We start from the raw sequence: 22005 nt of genomic DNA on the forward strand, positions 1-22005 counted from the left end.
TCTCTTCCTCACTCACATTCCCATTTACTGTGATTAATACATGTTAAAAAAAAAAACTCTAGATTTAGAACCTGAACATGGAATCAAATCTTTCGGGGAGTATTTATTGCACTTATTGTGTAATTTATTCCACTCCCAAAGTAAGATTAGTTAGTAGTCATAACAAGAATAAACTACGACTCCCAAAATGCTTAGAGGGAGACGCTGACGCACGTCGGGGAAACGATTCCAGCTTTAGGGCAAAGGTGACCCCGCTGGGTCCCCTGGCGAAGAAGGGAAACAGCCGGTCCTCGCTTTTATTTCTGATGCATCCAGGGATATGTAGTTCCCCTTCGGCGAAGGGGTACCCTTAGGGCACGTCTCCTACTACAACTCCCGTGATGACCCGAGGCCAGGGCAGCGCCTGCGTGTTGAAGCCGAGCGAGCGCGCGGGCGGTGCTAGTGGCGGGAGGAGTAAAGATGGCGGTGCTGTGGTCTCCGCCTTCTGCTCCCGGCTGAAGCGCTCTGAGGGAGGCGGCAGCGGCAACACAAGCCGCACCAACAGTCTAGTGGTGGTAGTTTCGGCAGCACCTTCCCAGGCCGGAGCCATGGCGGAGCTGGAGCACCTGGGCGGGAAGCGGGCAGAGTCGGCGCGAATGCGGCGGGCTGAGCAGCTGCGGCGCTGGCGGGGCTCGCTGACAGAGCAGGAGCCGGCGGAGCGACGAAGCACGGGGCGGCAGCCACAGACTAGGCGCGGGAGCCCCAGGGTCCGCTTCGAAGACGGCGCTGTGTTTCTGGCTGCCTGCTCTAGCGGGGACACGGACGAGGTGAAAAAGCTTCTGTCGAGAGGTGCGGACATCAACACCGTCAACGTGGACGGCTTGACAGCCCTGCACCAGGTGACTACCTTTTCGGTCATATAGGCGTCCAGTCTCCTACGGAGGAGCCCATAGCCCTGTGATTCGCCTCGTGGAGAGTATTAGTGTCACCTCTGAGACACTGCCTCTTTAGCCAACTCACTTTCATTATTGGTCACCTTCTTCCACTAATCAAGTCTTTTTCCTACCTCAGGGTCCCTACCTGAAGGAATTTTGTCACCCTGATGTTTGGTCAGTGTTTGTATTTCCCTCCCTCCAACTTGGGTTGTCATGGTTACTGGTGATTTGGTCCATGGTGTTATCCCTATAGATTAGTCGTCTTCCCTTCTATCTTGTTGGTGTGCCCACAAACAGTGTCACTTATATGCATAGTTAGTATCATTGTTTGATGTTCTTGCAGATAATTCAGTTTTGTGTTTGTGTGGCCCCATTATCCAATATCCTAGGTCCCTTAAAGAGTAAATTCTTAGACTGGGTTAAGGCAAGCAGATCTTCTGAAACCACACCTTGTTTGGCTGATTTGCAGTGCTTAAAAAACAGTTTGTATCTTCTCCAGGCTATAGCTCCTAGAACACCCTTGACCTCATTGTTATGGGTGTCATATTTTCTTCCCAGCAATGCTACCTCCCTCAGGTTTCATGTGGAGAACTAAGCTAAGGAAGCCCTTCTGTTTGATACTTATAAAATAGACTTTCAATTTTTTTTCTAAAGCCTCTAGAAACGTGTGTGTGTGTGTGTGTGTGTGTGTGTGTGTGTGTGTGTATGTGTATTTATGATTGTAGATGACCTGACAGTTCTATGGTTGGTAATAACACTTTTGTTTCTCTCACTTATGCAACAATATTCTCTATATACCTGCTGTTATAAGTAACTCCACCCTCTTTCCCCAAGTGAACTTTATCAGTTATTTTGGTGACTGAGAGCTGGACACCCACTCTTAATCTTCCTTATTTTTCTCTTGCTGTCTGTGCAGAGTGAATGTGTTTGCATGAGAATCCACTTCTAAATAATAATTCAAGCTGGGCGTGGTGGTGCACTCCTGTAATCCCAGCCATTCTGGAGGCTGAGGCAGGAGAACCATAAGTCAGAGGGTAGCCAACTTTATCGGAAACCTGTCTCAAAATAAAATAAAAAGGGTAGGGGATATAGCTCAGTGGTAAAATGTTTGCCTAGCATGTGTGAGGCCTTGGGTTTAATCTCTAGTACTTAAAAAAAATGCAAAAACAAACCAGAAAACATGTCTTTATGTCAAACCACTTCCCTAAATACATATGGCCAATGGCTTAAAATTGCTCCTTGCTGCTTTTGAAGCCCTTCTCTTTAAGGTAATTATCATCCTATTTTTAATCCATTTTTTTTCTGCCTCCAACAGTGGTGCCAATATTTATATATTGCTTTGAGGTTTAAATGATTTCATAAGGCCAACCTCATGTGAACCTCAGTAGAGACTTTCTGAGTTAGATGTGGCAAGTAAGTTGTTAGTACCATTTTCCAGATAAGGAAATTGATGTCCAGAAAAATTGTTACTAGTGCAAGTTAGAAAAGAGAAAATTGCTTGCAGGTATGGATTTTTCAGATTTAAATTGCAGAGCTCTATATACCACTGAATAAGTCACTGGGTATAAAATAAGATAGATCCTAAGTTAAATTTTAAACTTCAAATTTCTGAGGTTAATTTTGGAAAGGTTAATTCTTATTTTTCGAATGTATCCGTGATGTGAAGGAGATTGAGATCTGGATTCTGGAAATCATTTTATGGGTTCTAGAGGATAGAAAAATGAAATCTGGCTTTCTAATCCTTTTTTGAACCACCCTTCTATTGAACCACCCTTCTTTTTAGTGTAACTCAGTAATCTGTTTCTTTTAAAGTGATTGTACTAGCTAGCTAAGTCTGGTTCTTCCCATACTCATTTTAATATCATTCTGAATAAAGCATTTTCTTTGAGGTCACTCATGGTAGATCTTACCATTTCAGATTTTTCTGAGCCCTTCTACTGAGACTGAGTACCTTGGTGCCTTTCCTTCTCTCTTTCATTACCACTCCCAACTGTGAAGTGCAACATCTCGGTAGAGTTTCACATTTAATCAATCTCCACGCCCCCTGCTTCCAGCCCCTTTATGCAGTACCGAGGACTGAATCCAGGGATATACTGCCACTGACCTGAACCCCCAGCCCTTTTTATTTTTTATTTTGAGACAGGGTCTTGCTAAGTTGCCCAGGCTGGCCTTGAACTTGTGGTTGTCCTGCCTCAGAGTCCCGAGTCACTGGATTACGGTGTGTACCACTGTACCCAGCAGTAATTTCTTGAAATAGAAGAGGAAAGGGATGACAACTGTAGGATTTTTCTTTTTAACTACCTGCAAATGCATTATAAACATTTCTTCACATCTGCAAGACTGGTAGTGAGTTAAACTGAATATGTATATTCAATACCAGATGAGTTCAGCTAAAAATTAATATACTCAAAGATTTAAGGTCAAAGCAATCTTCTGTTGAAAAACCATCTTTTTGAATCAAGACAAGCCTCCATTATCTTGGAAACTTTGGCAAATCATTTTACAAAGAGTTGCAATATGTTTTTCTATAATCTGAAGAACTTTTAAAGTACATAAAAGATGATTTTCAGAACATAAGAATGGAGCTGTGGGGGGCAGGGAGGCTGGAGTTGTGGCTCAGTGGTAGAGCGCTTGCCTAGCATGTGGGAGGCCCTGAGTTTGATCCTCAGCACCACATAAAAATAAATAAACAAAATAAAGGTATTGTGTCCAACTATAACTAAAAAAACCCAAAAAACAAAAAACAAAGAATGGAGCTGCCAGTCTGAGCCACCTACCTTACTACTGATTCACCTCTGCAACATTGAGAGTGAGTAGTAAAAAACGTCTGAATTATTTAGTTAAAATATCTGCCTGTTATATAAACATGATGTGCATTATCTGGATAATTGATTCCTTTCTTTCCTTTGTTTTGACCATGGTCACTTGACCAACTGTGAATTGTCATCATGGAAGAAACCCCCATGTAATATTGGGGGATGATTTTTCTCCTTTTCTACAAGGAAACAGTAGACAATTTGCTCTTACTGCAGCTGTGATGCTACTTTTGACTTAAGAGACCTTTCTTTTTTGGCAGCCTTTGCTGAGACCACGAGGTGCTTGAGTCAAAGATAACAAGGTCCAGGAGGCCTATTAATAATACTTGAAATATATGGGGATAAGAACTAACTCAAAGGTTAGACCAACTCTGAAGAAAGCGTTGGAAACTGAGGAAGACTAACTACATTTTGGGGAATAAATAAATTAAGATTTGGTATGTTTGGGCTGAGGATGTGGCTCAAGCGGTAGCGTGCTCGTCTGGCATGCGTGCGGCCCAGGTTCGATCCTCAGCACCACATACCAACAAAGATGTTGTGTCCGCAGAGAACTAAAAAATAAATATTAAAAAATTCTCTCTCTCTCTCTCTCTCACTCTCTCTCTCTCTCTCCCTCTCCCCTCTCACTCTCTCTTTAAAAAAAAAAAAAAGATTTGGTATGTTTGATAGGTATTAATCTGATTGTATATACCTTGAAAACACTTATTTTCCCTCACAAAGAAATATCCATTTTATTTATGTAAATACATTACAAAGAAGAAAAATGTATGCTAATAATTTCATGTGGACTGGTACTTTAAAATTTTATGTATTTAGTAAGGTTGATATCTTGATATCTTAGCATTAAAGTCTTGGGTGCTCTAGGCCTACACAGAGACTTTTAGGAATTAGATCTACCAAATCATTGGGTTGTTGTAAAAGGCAAGTGCTTGCTTTCAAAAAGGAGATTTTCTTAAATTCATTAAAATGATTGCTTGCTTATTCTTTCAGCATATATTAGATTGGCACTTTTATCTGTGCTGGGTGTGGTGAGGGATTCTGATGTCAGTTCACATAGATCTTGTCACCAGCCCAGTCTGACCAGTCTTCGTTTAGAGGGATACCACGGAGGTTAGAATGATTCTATACGTTGGCTTTGTAGTGCTCTCGGGGTCCAAGTTTTGACCTGCAGGGTCACTCCAGACTGGAATTCAATTCATAGTAGCCTCTCTCATTTAGAGCTACCTCAATCTGACCTTGTAGTCTCAGGGAGGTTAAATTACATATTTCTCTGGAAGAGAGGTAGAGCTAGAAGCAGATGAAGGGAGGAGAATAGACAGAGCCATTTATATTCAGAATGAGACAGAAGATGAAGATGACAGTGTGCTGAGTTCAATGTCAGATAGTATGCTATGTATGTTAACTTGTGTGAAAATGAAATTTGTCTTCTATTCCTTTCTCTTTTATTCCTAACTCATTATTTATTCTTATAATTTCATCTGTAAAGTGACTTTTGCCTTACCCTGAGTATTGATTTATTTTGCTTAGTGTCAGGACCCATGGCAATATGGGATTCAGAAAATCCTCTTGGCTCCTTCATTATTGTGCATCTACAACAGTTATTCATCATCAGTTATTGTAGTAGTTTACCTCTTCAGATTGGTTGATACGATGCATCAGACTGTGTTGGGCCCCTGGCCCCTTGCTGTGTATTAGTTCAAGTTCCCATGTCATAGTAGACTTCAAAGCAAGATTTAGATATTAGGTTCTCCTGGATTTTTTTTTTAAGTACAGTTGCAAATGAAATTCATTTGTTCCCTAGGTAAAGTTTTCTTCCCCATTCTTAAAGTCCTGTCAAGTAACTATATATTGCAATTTGAGTTTTTAGAATATTCTTTGTGTTTTGAAATAGGCAGCTGTCCATGTATGTAGAGTAAGCATAATTCTGCTGAAGGTAAGGGGTTGGTAACTTAAAATTGTCATTATTTATTTTATTTAAAAATTTTTAAAATTAAGATATACTTTATATGTGGTAAAGTTCACCCTTTTTATTACGAGTTTCATGAGTAATTCTGCTGAAGGTAATTCTGCTGAAGGTAAGGGGTTGGTAACTTAAAATTGTCATTATTTATTTTTATTTAAAAATTTTTAAAATTAAGATATACTTTATATGTGGTAAAGTTCACCCTTTTTATTACGAGTTTCATGAGTTTTGACAAAGTTTGTAACTTCTACTATACAAGATGTATAACTTTACCATTACTCTCACAATGTCTTTGTGCTCCTCTGTAGCCAGCCCCATCTACTTCCCTAACCCATGGCAGCCATTCAAAAATTTTCTACCCTTGTCATCACAATGCCTTGTAGATCGAATTTGAATCTGTCTGCTTTCCTTTGCTGTGTTGCATTGAGACTCATCTGTGTTGTTAACAATAGATAGTTGCTGTTGAGTGATATTTTACCATATGGGTGTACACAGTTTGTTTATCTATTCATGGTTGAAGATATTTGAGTTATTTCCAGATTTTGGAAATAATAAATTGAGCTATTACAAACATTTCCATATGTTTTTGTGTGAACATTTTTTAAAAATTTCATTTTGTTAGACCCCTAGGAGTGAGATAACTCAATCATGTGGTAATGTTTACGTTTTTAAGAAATTGCCAAACAATATTCCAAAGTAGCTTTACCATTACATTCTAAACAGCAATGTACAAATTCTATTGGCTTTGCATTCTGTCTTAGTCAGCATGTGCTGCTATAACAAGGTACCAAAACATATGGGCCTTAAACACAGACATTCATTTCTCTCAGTTTTGGAGGTTGAGAATCTTGAGATCAGGATGCCAGCAGAGTTCTTGGTGAAGTTCTTCTTTCCTGGTTTGCAGATAGATGTCTTCTTACTCCATTCTTACATGAGTGAGTTCAGATTCTTGTGTGTCCTCTTATAAAATACTAATCTCATGGATTAGGGTTCTACCCTCATGACCTAATTACCTTCCACAGGCCCTACCTCCTAATACCATTGTTTAGGATTTCAACAAATGAATTAGGAGGAGATACAAATATTCAGTCCATAACACATCCTTGCCTGCATTCAATATTGACCATTTTGTAAAAGCCATTTTAATAGTTTTGTAGTCATATGTTTTTTAATCGTTTAGTAATGATGCTGGCAATAATAGTAGTAGCAGCAATAGTAGTATTGGTAGCTCCTACTTATATACTGTAGGATTTATTCTGAGCCAGAGTCTATTCTAAGGTTTTAATTTATTAACTCACATGTAATACTCAGAACAACTCATGAGATAGGTACTTATGTTATTGTCTGGATTTTATAGAGTTGGAGAAACAGACACTGCCCAAGGCCACCAAGATTATATGTGGCAGAGCTAGAATTTATTTTAGTCCAAGTGGTTTGGCTATAATGTTAGTCCATGCTTTTGATATTATATTTATACTCCCTCTTACTAGACTATATGGTCTTTCATTGTTTAAAAAAAAACAAATGTAGAAAATGAAAATTTAAAGAAAAAATTTAGAGTGAATCAAAATCAGGCTGCTTAGAGATAAATACCAGTAACATTTTATTATATTCCTTTCAGATGTTTTTCTTGAATCTTCATTATATTAAGTATACATAAGTATATAAATGAATATGTTTATAAAGTTGAAAACAAACACTTTTTCTAATTTTTTCACTTAATTTTTTGTAGTCATTTTCCCGTATTAAATATGTTTTGCAAGTATTTTTAAAAATAGTTTTATGTGCTATAATGTATTTCTCTTTTCTTCTTCTTCTCCTTTATTTGTTTTTGGTACCAGGGATTGAACCCAGGTGTGTTTAACCACTGAGAAACATTCCCATGTCTTTTTATTTTTTATTTTGAGACAGGGCCTTGCTGTATTGCTTAGGGTCTTACTAAATTGCTGAGGCTAGTCCTGAACTTGCAATTCTCCTGCCTCAGCTTCCTATGCTGCTGGAATAACAGACATGCACCACTGTGCCTAACTATATATTTTTCTTGTTAGAAATTTTATTTGCTTCTTCATATACAGCTTCTATTGAATGTCTCAAGGTAGGTTGTTAGTCTGTGCTAAAGTATATATGATAGAATTTCTACTCTCAAGAAATTTATGACCTGACTTGGAGACAAAAATCTTCAGTACTCAAATTGCTGATTCTATGATACATACCACAAGGATGTGTCCATAACTAGAGGAACTAAGGAAGGTAGTATAAGACAGTAAATCAATGTGGGAAAAGAAATAGGAAGGAGAATGGTGTATAGGCTGAGGACACTGGGAAATCCTAATGGATATTTTTGGAAGGTCTGAGATGAGAGTGGGGATGACATCATCGGGGACTTTGAACTTCAAACATTGGCTCAGAAGGCTTGATGGATTTCTTGGTAGAGAACTTTGGGTTTGAGCAGGGATGTAACCCAACCAAAGCAAAATTTTAAGACTATGAAGCTGCAGTTGGATTTCAAAATGAATGGAAGGACTGAGATGAATGAACATGACAAAAAGAGTAATACAGTTGTAGCCTGTGAGTTTGAAAGAATTGTATTGTTCAGATAGAAATAGGATTCAGTCCATTACTAAATTGAGGTGCTCTGAAGACATCCAAGTAGAAATACCCTTTTGGCCTTTATGTGAATCAAGGCAAGACATTGTTCTGTCTAGACTTTGATTTTCTCATATTTGAGATAGAGGTGAGAGTTGAAGCATTGAGTATAGAGAAAATAAAAAGAGAAAAGTAGGAAACACTATTTGGTGGTAGGAAGAAGATATAGAAATTCAAGTTAAAGCCATTGGAGGATGTGGTAGGGCTAATGAGTGTGCCCCCAAATGTGCCCTTGTCCTAATGCACAGAAGTTGTGGGTGTTTTACCTTACATGGCAAAGAATGTTGCAGGTGTGATTAAAATAAGGATGTTGAGATGAGGAGATTGTCCTGGATTACCTAGATGAGTCCAATTAATCACAACAGTCTATTTAGGAGGAAGGCAAGAGAGCAGAATCAGAAGTAGTGAAAGTAGGCAAAAGATTGGACTGGTTTGAGGAAGGGGCAGTGAGCCAAGGAATGCAGATGGCCTCTTGAAGCTGAAACAGGCAAGTGGAACACAGATTCTCTCTTCAGAGCCTCCAGAAGGAGCCAGCAATCTGACTTTAGTCAGCGAAACTGCTTCTAGACTTCTGACTTCCTGACAGCAAAATAATAAGTTTTTGTTGTTTTAACCCACCAAGATTGTGGTGACATGTTATAGCAGTGATAGGAAACTAATAGAGAAGAGAACCCAGAAAGTACAGTGATATTGAGGAATGTTAAAGTGAGTAGCATAAGGAAATTGAGGAGGAGGCCTGAAAAAAGACTGTTGGATTTGGTAATTTATAACCTTTGAACAACCAATTTCAGAAGAGAGATGTTATTTGGAGGCTATATAAAGGTGTATTTTTTTTGTCTTATTAAGGATAACAAAATTAGTCTTTCTGTTGACTTCTGTAAGAAAAATAAAAGTTCTTTTCTCAATATGATTGTAATTTAAACTTAAATTAAACTTTAAATTTAAATATATGACAGAGCTCCTTGAAAGCTGATTTCTAGCTAGTTACAGTGGTTTCATTATGAGTTAAGAATGTTCTAGGTTATTAATGAGTTAAGAATGTTTTAATATTAACTAGGGACAGAAGGGTTATATCCCGGTTATTGACAGGCTGATTAGCTAGGTGAGTTAGGTTAGATTATTATTTTTCCCAGTCTGGTTTGCTCTGTTTTCCATTCATTTGTATTTTCACTGGAAGGCAGCCTTGGGAGAGCAGTGTTAGGGAGGTTAATGCCAATAAACAGTTTCTTCTGCCATTTATTCTCATATTTATTTATTGAATGTTTTCTCTATGCTTGATGCTGGGCTTTTTGTTACTTTTTACTGAACAGTAGATATATTTTAGAAACTAAACTAAATTTTGAGAATGGTCTGCAGAATAGCTGGTTCCCATTATTACTTGCAATATGAAATTGGCTACATGGTGATTTTTCTATTCCATCCTTCTGATTCTTGGATGTTGGTGTAGTATTATATTTATCAGTATTTGTGCATTCATCAGTATTCATCCAAAAGGATGAAAATTATCATATTTATACCTTCTCTACATGGTAAAAGATGGGTCTTGGAGGCTTAAATAGATCTTTAGTGGTTTAACATAGTAATAATAAATCCAGATTAAAGATCTTGATCCGAATTTCATATTGGACTAGGAATTGAAACTTCATTAGGAGTGATAATTCATGGTTTGCTCAGTTTGTTTTGTTGTTATTGTTGTCTGTGAATGTGTTGAGTTTTCTCCCTCTGCTTTCGAAGTCTAATTAAAAAAATAGTTTCTTGGATCTTTGACTGTAATGGGTGTGAGTAAATTTAGGGGCCTGAAGTTTTATCAGGCATGCAGATTTTTTTTTTTCCGTGAGGCACTTGACTTGGAAAATAATTCTCAGTATTGAAAATTAATATGTGGGCTGGGGATGTGGCTCAAGCGGTAGCGCGCTCACCTGGCATGCGTGCAGCCTGGGTTTAATCCTCAGCACCGCATACAAACAAAGATGTTGTGTCTGCCGAAAACTAAAAAATACATATTAAAAATTCTCTCTCTCTCTCTCTCTCTCTTAAAAAAAAAAGAAAAAGAAAATTAATATGTATATGATTTCTAATGAAATATGGTATTTAACTGTAGTTTTGAATAGGTTTATGAAAAAGTTTATAAATGGTTTTGTATCTAGTATATTTAAATGTTATAACATGATAACAATCTGTTGGACTCAATCTAATACAAATTTGGGAAAGTATTTTACAATGCTATACTCTGAATATCCATGATATATCTGGCTTTTTTTTCTTTTTAATGTTTTTAGTTGTAGATGGACACAATATCTTTATTTTATTTATTTTTATGTGGTGCTGAGGATCAAACCAAGTGCCTCACACATGCTAGGCAAGCACTCTCTCACTGAGCCACAGCCTTGATATGTCTGCTTTTATGTATAAATTTTGGATCTAATGATCCACTTTATTTATTTTGTTTTGTAATGTTTTTATTGCCCAGTGCACTGGGGCATGCCTATAATCTCAGCAACTTGGGAGACTGAGGTGGAGGATTTTAAGTTTTAGGCTAGCCTTGGCAATTTAATGATACCCTTTATAATTATAATTTATAATTAGCATCTGGATGGCCATCTTAAGTGATAGCTGCCATTTTAAGGAAAAGGTTTCCCTTTCTCTTTCAAGGGGTTTCTGAGAAAGGCTCACTACTGCCTCATACCAATCCAATCCTTAACTGCCAGCATTAGGACCCAACCAGGACTCACCTGGCTCTGATTCCTGAGCCTTCCCCATAAAAGTCCCAGAACTCAGGCCTGTGTTGCCACTCTCTCCTATAGAGAGATGGCCTTTATTTGTCAGCTCTGACAAATAAACTCTCGTGTGTATCTCTGCCTGGTCTCCATCTTTCATTTCTTGCTTACCCGTCTCTTGTTCCTTGTTTTCCTTTCATTTTGGTGCTGAAATCTGGGATCAGGTTCCCTAGTGTGCCTGTTCCCCTCTTTGAGGGTCACTGAGCATCCACGGGCACCAATCTAGATTCCATTGTGGCACCAGGCCCTCCATTCTGCTGAATGTCCTTTCTGCACCCACCACTGGATATTTCAGGTAAGACCCTTGTCTCTGGTTGACCTAAACGACTTACAGGTCCTGGGAAGTTGATCATCCAGCACTCCCAGGGAAACCATGTGGTTGGGGGCACCTCCAGCCATAGCTTTCACAGTTACGGCTGATCCCTACTGTGGACTGAGTCTATAGGTGGTCTTTTATTTGGGTCCAGGGTTTTGAGAAAAAAATCATCGAGGATGATTGTGAGTTGTTCCTGGTGAGACTACCTCTCAGCCTTGGGTTACGGGCTTCTGCCCCTACTGTGGCCGGGTGCCCAATTACCTAAGTGCCTCTTCAGTCTCCTGCCTCAGTGCTTACCCAGCAGTGGTGACAACCCCTGAGCGTAATCGTCCTTTTGACTTGGTGATACTAGAGACTGGGGGATGCCCCACCTCTAAAATCACCTCCTACTTCTCACCTTGTGCGGTTCCTCATCCATTCCCTCTCAAAGTCTCCTAAGCTGCTTCCTGGCTAATCTAGAGTCTCTCTCTCATTCCAGACCTAAACTGCGGAAAAACTTTTCCACTTGTACAATCATATCTGGCCTCAATATCATTTGGATAATGACTCTACATGGCCACTTAATGGCACTTTAGATCCCAGTCTTATCAGGGATCTTTTCAACTATTGTGAGCATTCAGGGAAATGGAAAGAGATATCATACATTTAGGCCTTCTCCTTTCTACATTCTAAGCCCTCTCTCTGCAACTCTTGCTCTCCTATACAAGTCCTTTTAGCTGTCACCTCCCCTACACCTGATTCCAAAGGGACAGAAGATCCTACCAGGACTCCTTCTCCTTCTCCTTTGACCAAGCGGATGAGCCCCCACCATACCACAATTCTCTTTCTAATGAAGCCTCCATAGCAACTGTCCCCTTGGCCCCTCCTCCTGCCACACGCTCACGGACTGCCACTGCCCAACCCGCATCTCTGTGTCCTCTACCTGAGGTGACTGGGGTAGATGGTGTAATCCGGGTTCATGTGCCTTTTTCTTTGTCAGATCTTTCACAGAAAAGCAGCTTGGGACTTCAAGTCCTACCACATATATCAAAGAGTTTCAATATCTGACTCCATCATATAATTTGACCTTCCATGATGTCCATATGATCTTGTCTAACACCCTCCTACCAGAGGAGCGTAGGCGAGTTTGGGAGCAAGTTAGAAATTATGCTAATGAGGTACATCAGACCTCCCCTGCCCATCTGATTGACACTGAAGCAAGTCCCTGATTGGTACCCCAATTGGGATTATAATTTGCATAGAGGAGTAACTCGGAGAAACCAATTCATTACTTGCCTTATGGCAGGACTTAGAAAGGCAGCCTATCATTATGTAAAACTGTGGATGTGTAACCGACGTGATTCTGCAATCTGCATTTGGGGTAAAATTGGGAGTTCATAACCCACTTCAATCTAATGTATGAAATATGATATGTCAAGAGCTTTGTAATGTTGTGAACAACCAATAAAAAAAAATGAGTTTTTGTAGACAGAAAAAAAAAAAAAGAAAAGCAGCCCATAAGGCTATCAATTATGAAAGACTCCAGGAACTCTTCTAAGCTAAGAGAAGAGTTCAACATTTTTGACTTGGTGATACTAGTCAACATTTTTAGACAACCTAACCAAGGCTTTATTACAATATACTAATCTGGATCCTGAGACTCCAGGTGGGAGACCACTACTAATGACCTACTTTTTCTCCCTGAGTTTCCCCAATATTAAGGCCAAACTAAGGTACCTCGAGAGGGGGCCCCTAACTCCACAAGCTGAGGTTCTAGAAGTGGCCTTTAAGATGTGTAACGAGAGAGAGATGAGAAGGCCCAGAAGCAGGAATATCAGATGCTCGCTCAAGCTGTCCATCTGGCCTTAGCATCTGACCCTGGTTCCACTGGACCGTGGAAGGGTCCCTCAGGATCAACCAGACTCTCTTTTAAATGTGGTCAGACAGGTCACTGGGCCTGTACTTGTCCTAAGCTTCGCAAGCCTCTGGACCCTTATCCTAAATGCCATCAGAAGAGACACTGGGCCGTTGACTGTCCCTGAGCCTATAGTGGCTCCCAGCCTTCTGGTCCTTCTGGTTCCCCTTTCCAACTCTTAGGACTGGCTTCAGAGGACTGACAAGGCCCAGGTCCCCATCACCCAACCACTACCATCACTACTATCATGGGAACCCAGGGTAACTGTGTATTTCAAGTAGGCCTGTCTCCTTCCTCCTAGACACCAGGACTACATATTTAGTCTTCAAGGAGTTCTGGGGGCCTACTACTTGTTCTATCACCTTTATTGTCCAGGTAGAGGGTAAACCTTACCAATCCTCACAGACACCTAGACTTGTTTGTGCTTTTGGCTCTCTAATTTTTACTCATCCTTTTTGGTCATTTCACAGTGCCCTGTTCCCCTTATGGGAAGGGACATCCTCATAAAGTTGGGGGCTATGCTTTCCTTCTCTCTTCATATATCCTTCTATCCAGACTCGCCTGCCTCTCCCCTGATCCTCACCCTTGCCTTGGGACCATCGCCTATTCCATCTGCCAGTGCCTTACCATGGCCCCCTTCCAAGGTAGACCCTACTGTCTGGGATGTTTCAAGTCCTTCTATCACCTCACACCACAAGCCCATTCACATCTGTCTCAAAGACCCCTCCATTTTCTGGCCCAATCACAATGCCTACTCTCCCGGCAAAAACTCCTAGGCTTACAGCCAATCATTCAAGACCTCTTGTGACAGGGATTCCTTAGATCTACTCATTCCCCTTATAACACCCTCATCTTGGCAGTAAGAAAACAATGGTTCCTACTGCTTGGTCCAAGACCTTCATTCCATCAACTCTGTGGTCATCCCAATCCATCCCCTGGTAACCAATCCTTATACCCTTCTCTCCGCCATTCCTTTTGGGACCTCTTACTTCTCATACTAGACCTGAAAGATGCCTTCTTCTCTGTTCTCCTCCATTCTGATTCTCAAGACATTTTCACCTTTACATGGCAGACCCTGAGTCTTATAACTCCACTCGGCTAACGCGGACAGTTCTCCCTCAAGGGTTCCAGGACAGCCCTCATATCTTCAGACAGTCCTTAGCTAAGGACCTAGCATCTCATTCAGTCTTTGTTGCCACAATATCTTGATGACCTCCTTTGTAGCCCCTCCTTTGAGGTGTCATCAGGACACCTGTAAACTTCTTAACTTCCTTTCTACCCATGGCTATAGGGTTTCTCCATCCAAGGTACAGCTTTCCTTGGCAATGATAACATACCTAGGCCTCCTCCTGACCCCTACACACAAAGCCATTATGGTTGATAGAAAGGTCCTTATCACTAATATACCAATGCGCTCTACTAAGAAAGAAATTCTCTCTTTTCTAGGTATGGCAGGATTCTTCAGAGCTTGGATTCCTAACTACTCTATGTTGGCTAAACCTCTATGTGATGCAGCCCAGGGCTCACTCTCTGAACCCCTATTGCACTCTGTTACAAAGTCCTTCACCAGGCTCTAGCAGGCACTCCTCTAGGCCCCTGGTCTCTCTCCCCCACACCCATTTCACCTTTACATGGCTAAAAAGCAGGGATTTGCTCTAGGGGTCCTCGGACACATGCTAGGGCCAAGCTTTGCTCCTGTGGCTTATCTGTTAAAGGGTCTTGACCCTGTTGTTCAGGGATGGGCCCCCTGCCTATGAACATTGGCCACAGCCTCTCTACTCACTAATGAATCAAAGAAACTCACTTTTGGGGCTCCACTCACCATCCTGGCTCCCCATCACCTAAAGGAACTGCTCACCTGCAAGGGCTTACATTCCTTACCTGCCTGCCACCTTTTATCTCTACAGGTTTCCCTGGTGAAAGATTCCAATCTTACTTTCCACACATGCTCACCTTTAAACCCTGTTATTCTCCTCCCTGTTCCTCAGGACTCTTCCATCTCTTCTTCTCTTACCCATTTATGCATTGAAACTCTGGAGAAGCTTCTTCGACATCCCTCCCACATACAGGAAGGCCCCTTGTTCCAGGCAACATACACATGGTTCACAGATGGCTCCTCCTTCCTTCTGGAGGGAGTTTGTTGGGCAGGGTATACTATAGTCTCTCTAACCTCAGTTGTGGAAGCAGCGTCCCTCTCCAATAATACATAGAATCAGCAGGTTGAGCTTATTGCCCTCATTAGAGCCTTCACTTTGGCTCTCTCACTGTCTACACTGATGGTAAATACGCTTTCCACATTCTTCTCCCCCACTCTGCTATTTGGAAGGAGTGCAGATTCCTTACCACCAAGGGAACTCAATTACTAGTGCCCCCTTTATCTCTGATCTCCTTCAGGCCTCAAAACTTCCCACTACCATTGGAATCTCACATTGTAAATCCCATCAGACAGACACCTCCTTTGTGACACTTGGCAACCACAAGGCAGACTCTGAGGTGATGGTTGCCACCCTCTGACAGCCTACTCTACCTGCGGTCCTCTGCCTTGCTAGTTTCTCGACGGATTCTTCCCTACCTGACACTCAACAGATGCTTACCTTCCTTCACAACTTCTTTCACCCTAACACTACATCTTTAAAACAGTTTCTCACTTCCCACCTTAAACTCTCTCCAGAGGACCTACAATTTCTCTCTACCCTCTCTGCCTCCTGTGAAGTTTGCCAAAAAAACCAACCCTACCTCCAATCTTTACCCACCTGCCTTCCCTTTACACCAGGCTAGGGAACATCTCCCTTGCTCTGATTGGCAGATGGATTTCATTCATATCCCCTGGTCAAGCTGTACAAATTTCTCTTGGCACTTGTCTACACCTTCTTGGGATGGCTCAAGGCTTTCCCTACCACCAGTAAATGTGCCTCGACGGTGGCCAATATCCTTGTTGAACACATTCTTCCCCGATTGGGGCTCCTCTCCTCGCTCCAGTCTGATAATGATCCTGAATTCACTTCCCATGTTTCACGGTCTGTATCTAAGGCACTCAGCATTGCCTGGCATTTTCATATCCCCTACCATCCCCAGTCTTCTGGCAAGGTGGAACGTACCAACTAGATCTTGAAGAACAGTTTCACTAAACTGTCCCTTGAATTACATTTAGATTGGACTAAACTCCTTCTTTTCGCTCTTCTTTGGTTACAAGCCCTCCCAAAGAAGCCACTCAACATCTTCCCTTTTGAGCTTCTATATGGATGGCCTATTTCCCTGCTCAGCTCACGTCTCTGATTCTCCACTATGCTGGGTTTCTGTTCTCTCGACTAAAAGGCTCAGGGGTCACTCTAGTTAAACTGGGCTAACTGGGCTGCATGAAATAACCACACAAGAGACACAAATACCTTTTTCTTTGGGGTCGCTGTGACGCCTCCTCTGACCTTAATGGTCTGCAGAAAGAGAGAGAGAGAGGCTGACCCCTTTTATTGAGGAGAAGCTATTCAAATGAGGCAAGGGGTCAGGTTTCAGGGGGCTGAGTCTGTCTTCATGATGTCCACTGTCAGCAGGTTGACTGACACCTAGGTAGGCCACACCCAAGGGGACACACACAAGGCACTTCCATGGAAGATTCTACCCTAAACAGGGCAAGGGGTTATTTTACAAAGGAACAGGTGAGCATAGCTTCACCCATGGGGCTGTAGCAAGACACACCCATTTCTGTGACTGAGCGCCTCAGCACCCAGCTGGGGAGTGTAACTCAGTCACCGGTAAGGTTGGCCTCCCACACCACTACCCTTGCTCCTCATCTTTTCTGGCCCCTTCTTGAATAAATTAGAAACCTTCTTTGGCAATACAGTAATGCTATTCTGGCAAAGCCTAGTTCTGCCTCTTTCCCTTCTCCCACTCTGTCTCCTGACAAACTGGTATTTTAACCCCCCAGAGGGCCCCCCTCTTCCTCTCAACTCTCTGCAAAATGGACTGGACCGAAGGGCGTTTCTGAGAAGAGCTTACCACTCCCTCATACAACCCAATCCTTAACTGCCAGCATTAGGACCTGTCCAGGACCTGCCCAGTTCTGATTCCTGAGCCTCCCCCATAAAGGTCCCAGCTCTGACAAATAAACTCTCCTGGGTATCTCTGCCCGGTCTCCATTTTCATTTCTCGCTATCCCATCTCTCATTCCTTGCTTTCCCTTCATTCTGTCTCTAAATAAAAAATAAAAGGGGCTGAGACATAGAGTGCCCCTGGGTTCAATCACCAGTACTGTTGGGGGGTGGGGTGGGGTGGGGTGGAGGAAGCATCAAGGAGGGAAAGATGGAAGAGCTGACAATAATTAGTATCCCTGAGTAAGTGAGGATGATGGAAGGTAGCTAGAGCCCTGATCTTTTCTGGCATCCTCCTCCTGAACTACCTCTGTTATTATTTTATTATTATTATTTGTACCAAAGTTAAAACAACAACAACAACCCCCAAAACCCTTTTTATTGTGGAATACTTTAAAGCACAAAACAGGAATGGAATGGTCTAATTCTCAAAATTTACTAACTTTTTGTGTTGAGCTTCAAATCTTATTTCATTTATAGGTCCTTCTGCCTCATCCCCAGTATAGTAGATTATTTTATAGCCAATCACAGACATAATTGTATTTATTAATATTTCAATATGAATTTCTAAAAAATTTAAACTTCTAATCTATGAGTTCTTCCTTTTTTTTCTCTGTATCTTATTTATTGAAAAACTAGGTTGCTTGTACTCTGGTTCTCACAATCTGGGTTTTGTAGACTGCTTGCTTGTGATGTTAACATGTTCCTTTGCCCCTGTGTGTTTTGTAAACTGACAATTATATCTGGAGATTTGATCTGATTCAGGTTTAAATGTTTTGGCAAGACTCTATCACAGGTGATGGTATACACTTCTATCAGGAGGCACATGATGTGTAGTTGTCTCTTTCCTTGTGATTTAGTACCATTGATGACCTAATAGAATTTTGAAACTTCAAGTCAATCTTGATTTGATCTGAATTATAGTAAATAACTGTTTCTTCTTCTGTTTATCACAGCTCTTTGTGTTGAGCTTCAAATTGGGACACCAACGATCAGATAAAACAAATATAAATTGTGAAAATTTTGAGAAAAATGGTTAATATTGTGTTAGACAGCTTTTTATTGCTGTGACCAAAATACCTGACAAGAACAACTTAGAGAAGGGAAAGTTTATTTGGTCACATGGTTTCAGAGTTTCAGATAGTGATTGACTAACTCCCAGCTCTAGGCCCCAAGGTGGAGCAGAAAATCATAGTGGAAGGGCAGGTGGAGGAAAGCTGCCCAGCTTATGGCAGCTGGGAAGCAGAGTGAGTAAGAGAGGAGCCAGAGACCAGATAAAGTCCAGGGGATCTACTGACTGGATGTACTTCCTCCAGCCATGCCCCACCTGCCTGTTGTTACCGCCCAGTAGTCCATTCAAATAATCTATCACTTGCACTAATCTACTGATGAGGTTATAGCCCCATGGCCTAATCATTGCTTAAAAGCCCTACCTCTGAATTTAGCTGTATTAGGGATCTTTCTTTCAACAAAACAAATTCTTAGGGATCATTGAAAGTCCAAACCATAGCACATAGGTATAGTGTGCTGACTGTTACAAAGCTTGTTATGATACCTTACATTTAGATTAGTGAGTGGCCTTTGTATGTAAATTTTGGTCAGAGATGACAATGGAATAAACTTTCTCTGCAGTCTTTCATCTGTTCCATTCACTCTTTTTTTTAAAAAATATTTTTTAGTTATATGTGGACACAGTATCTTTATTTTATTTTATGTGATGCTAAGGATTGAACCCAGTGCCTCATGCATGCTAGGTGAGTGCTCTACCTCTGAGCCACAATCCCAGACTCTGTTCCATTCATTCTTAACTGAAGTTTCTCTTATTTTGAAATATTGTTCCAGATTTCAGTTTGATAATATTGTTTCCTGACCCTCTAGGCAACCAACCCATTATGAAAGAAAATTTAAAAGGACAGGATCCAGAGAACATTAAGAAAGTTAACTTGCCTGTGTAAGGAGAAGAGAGAGACTGCTTTCCAGGCACCTGCCTTAAGGGAGAAGTCAGGAGAGAAGACTGTCCATTCTAATTGTATCAATTTTAGGCTGTGAACCATGGGCACATGATGGACTTGACTTAGAAAATGGAATTGACTTTTGGAGTATTCATATGGAGATTGAATTGGCTGACTTTGTATTGTGCTCTTTGAGACTGAGGAGAAATACGACTTTCTAATTTCATCAAGGTACATAGGGTTTTATGAACTGTGTTTTATTTATATATGGGCATTTAATGAGAGGTAGGTTTACTTTTTTTCAGCTTCTTTCAATACTTTTTGTCAGATTTCTTTTTTTTTTTTTAAGTTAGTTTTTTTATTTTTTTAAGTCAGTGACCCAGGTATGCAATGTCACTCTAAAGTGCCCAAACAGATTTTGTTTGGATTCTATAAACACAGCTTCATTTTTTATAAGCATGACTCTTGTATTGATTTTCCTCCCCATGTTTAGATTGTTACCTCCTTGACAGAAAATAGCATGAAAAGTGAGGTCAAAATAATGACTCACCTCATTATAAATCACTATGGGTAATGGAAAGTGATTTTGAAGGATGACCAAGCTGCACTCCATCTGTTGAGAATCATTTCACCTGTTGGAGTGTTCCTGTTGCACCGAGACCCAAGTGAGATACTTGTCTATTCATGTCTCATCAATTGCCATGTTGAGCTAATAGCAGAATTTTACTGCTAGAACTCTAAAGTGCTTAATAGATATTTAAAACAGACTAATTTTCTGGGAAGAATAGAGACTGTTTGCTTCATCTCTTTGCTATAGCCAGTTCATGACAGGGTCATCACAGCTGAAGAGGGTTTTTCTTTTCTTTTCTTTTCTTTTCTTTTTTTTTTTTTTTTTTTAGGTTTTTGTTTTTGAGATGAAGTTTTGCAGTGTTGCCCAGGCTGGTCTTGAACTCCTGGGCTCAAATGATCTTTCCACTTCAGCCTCCCAAGTAGCTGGGACTACAGGCACATCTCAATTGAATTTAAGACAAATTTCTAAGGGCTTTTATAAAACAGGGATATAACTTTGAAATATAATAAACTTTGTCTCTCTATTCATTATATAAGCCACTGTGAGGTAGATATTATTATTAGTAGTAGTATCAGAAGAGAAATTTCCTATCCTCTTCCCAGAATGAACTTTTGTGGTTTGACTATTTAAAAATTTGAGTGATCTTTTATTCGTGTGCGTGTTTATTTGCTATATATTTATTGAGTATTTCCTAGGTGCCTGATCCTGTAGTAGATATTGGGATGCAAATAAATCATAGCCCCACTTTCAGGGATCCCACAGTTATTGAGAAACTCATAGTTAAAAAGATATAATCTGGTCTGTATTCCTCCTGTTGAATATTGATTCCATTTGCTATTAATCTATTCATAGTAAAAGTGAAGAAATAGTATTGATTATATTTGCCTTTATATGTTTTAAGATAATGAAGTCATAGTCATTAGTTTTATCTAATCCAAGGTAAATGTGTCCATCCTTGAATTTAAGACCAATTTACAAATCATTAATCATTTTGTTATATCTCTGGATTTCTAAGATCTGCAGTTCCCTTTGGGCCCACTGGCTCAGTGAGAAGAGACAATAATGTCTTTAGCTCTGGGAACCATCCCCAGGGTGAAAGTCTGTTATAGGACCACTTAAAAGTACATAACAGATTGTAGGACTATCCATATACATTTTTTATTAGAAGATTATCAAGTTTCCAGGATATTACAGCAAAAAGAACATTAGAGGGTGCCTGCCATCTGATCTACTTCTGTCATTTTACAAATGAGAAATATGAGGCCCAGAAAGAAGCTAAAGGAATACCTTAAGGATAGCACAGAAATAACATATAATTAAATGTTCTAATTATAAAACAAATATCATATTTTTGCTTGATATTCTTTTCTATGAATTTGTAGTTGTTTGCAAATCAGTTTGAGAAAAGCAAAATGTTCTTTAAATTCTTTTGAAGAACTTTTGAAGAAAAAATGATACCTTACAGTTGTATTTCTGTTTCAAAAACCTCAATATAACAGAGGCATCATGGATAACAACTCATATTCCACGAGAACTTGTCTAAGTGTTCTTGATTTATTCTATATCTACTGCTAAGCAACAAGATAACATGTAAAATTATTTAAAAGAAAAATCAATTATTATGAATATCACTCTAACATCAACTATTTTATTTGTCTTAGTGTTTTTTTCAGGTCACCTTGGTTTTTACAGATATTTTAGCATAATTGAACTTATGGTGTTCATAATTATCACTAAGTTCTATTGTTTACCACGTATTGCATTATGCATTTTACTTTCTAAAAATTATCTTTACATCAACAGTTCTACTAAATATATGGTATTATTCCATGTTGAGATGAGAAAGAAGAATCAGTGAAGGTAACGTGTGCTAATCTCAGAATCATATTCAGAGGTCACAGGGCTATTTGAAGTCAGGTCTCTGACCCAGAAACTTCTAGTCTTCTTTCTAGGTTACACTAATTTTCTGAAATTCTGGTTAACCTCTCCAGTTAGATTAAAGCCATTTTAGATACATAGTTTTTTAGAGGTAGATTTCTTTTAGCATTCAGTATTGCTCCTGTAGTGTTTT

General features: G+C 40.1%; 1 protein-coding gene across 17 annotated transcripts in view; it reads left to right on the plus strand.

Annotated features, from left to right (window-relative positions):
* Positions 1 to 418: 418 nt before the first annotated feature.
* The window catches only part of Ppp1r12b (protein phosphatase 1 regulatory subunit 12B), a 215713-nt gene continuing 194126 nt past the window's right edge, over positions 419 to 22005 (plus strand). For 14 of the 17 annotated variants that reach the window (XR_005730312.2, XR_005730313.2, XR_013426465.1 and 11 more), the window contains exon 1: positions 419 to 878. Coding sequence is in view for 14 of the 17 variants with exons in the window: in XM_078022592.1 (XP_077878718.1) it covers positions 588 to 878 (291 nt within the window). In the remaining 3 variants the exon portion in view is untranslated. The remainder of the gene's footprint in view (positions 879 to 22005) is intronic. The other 3 variants (XM_013360787.4, XM_078022596.1, XM_005330336.5) reach the window with 1 other exon arrangement.

The sequence above is a fragment of the Ictidomys tridecemlineatus genome, chromosome 10 (genome assembly GCF_052094955.1).
Source record: "Ictidomys tridecemlineatus isolate mIctTri1 chromosome 10, mIctTri1.hap1, whole genome shotgun sequence".
Classification (NCBI taxonomy): domain Eukaryota; kingdom Metazoa; phylum Chordata; class Mammalia; order Rodentia; family Sciuridae; genus Ictidomys; species Ictidomys tridecemlineatus.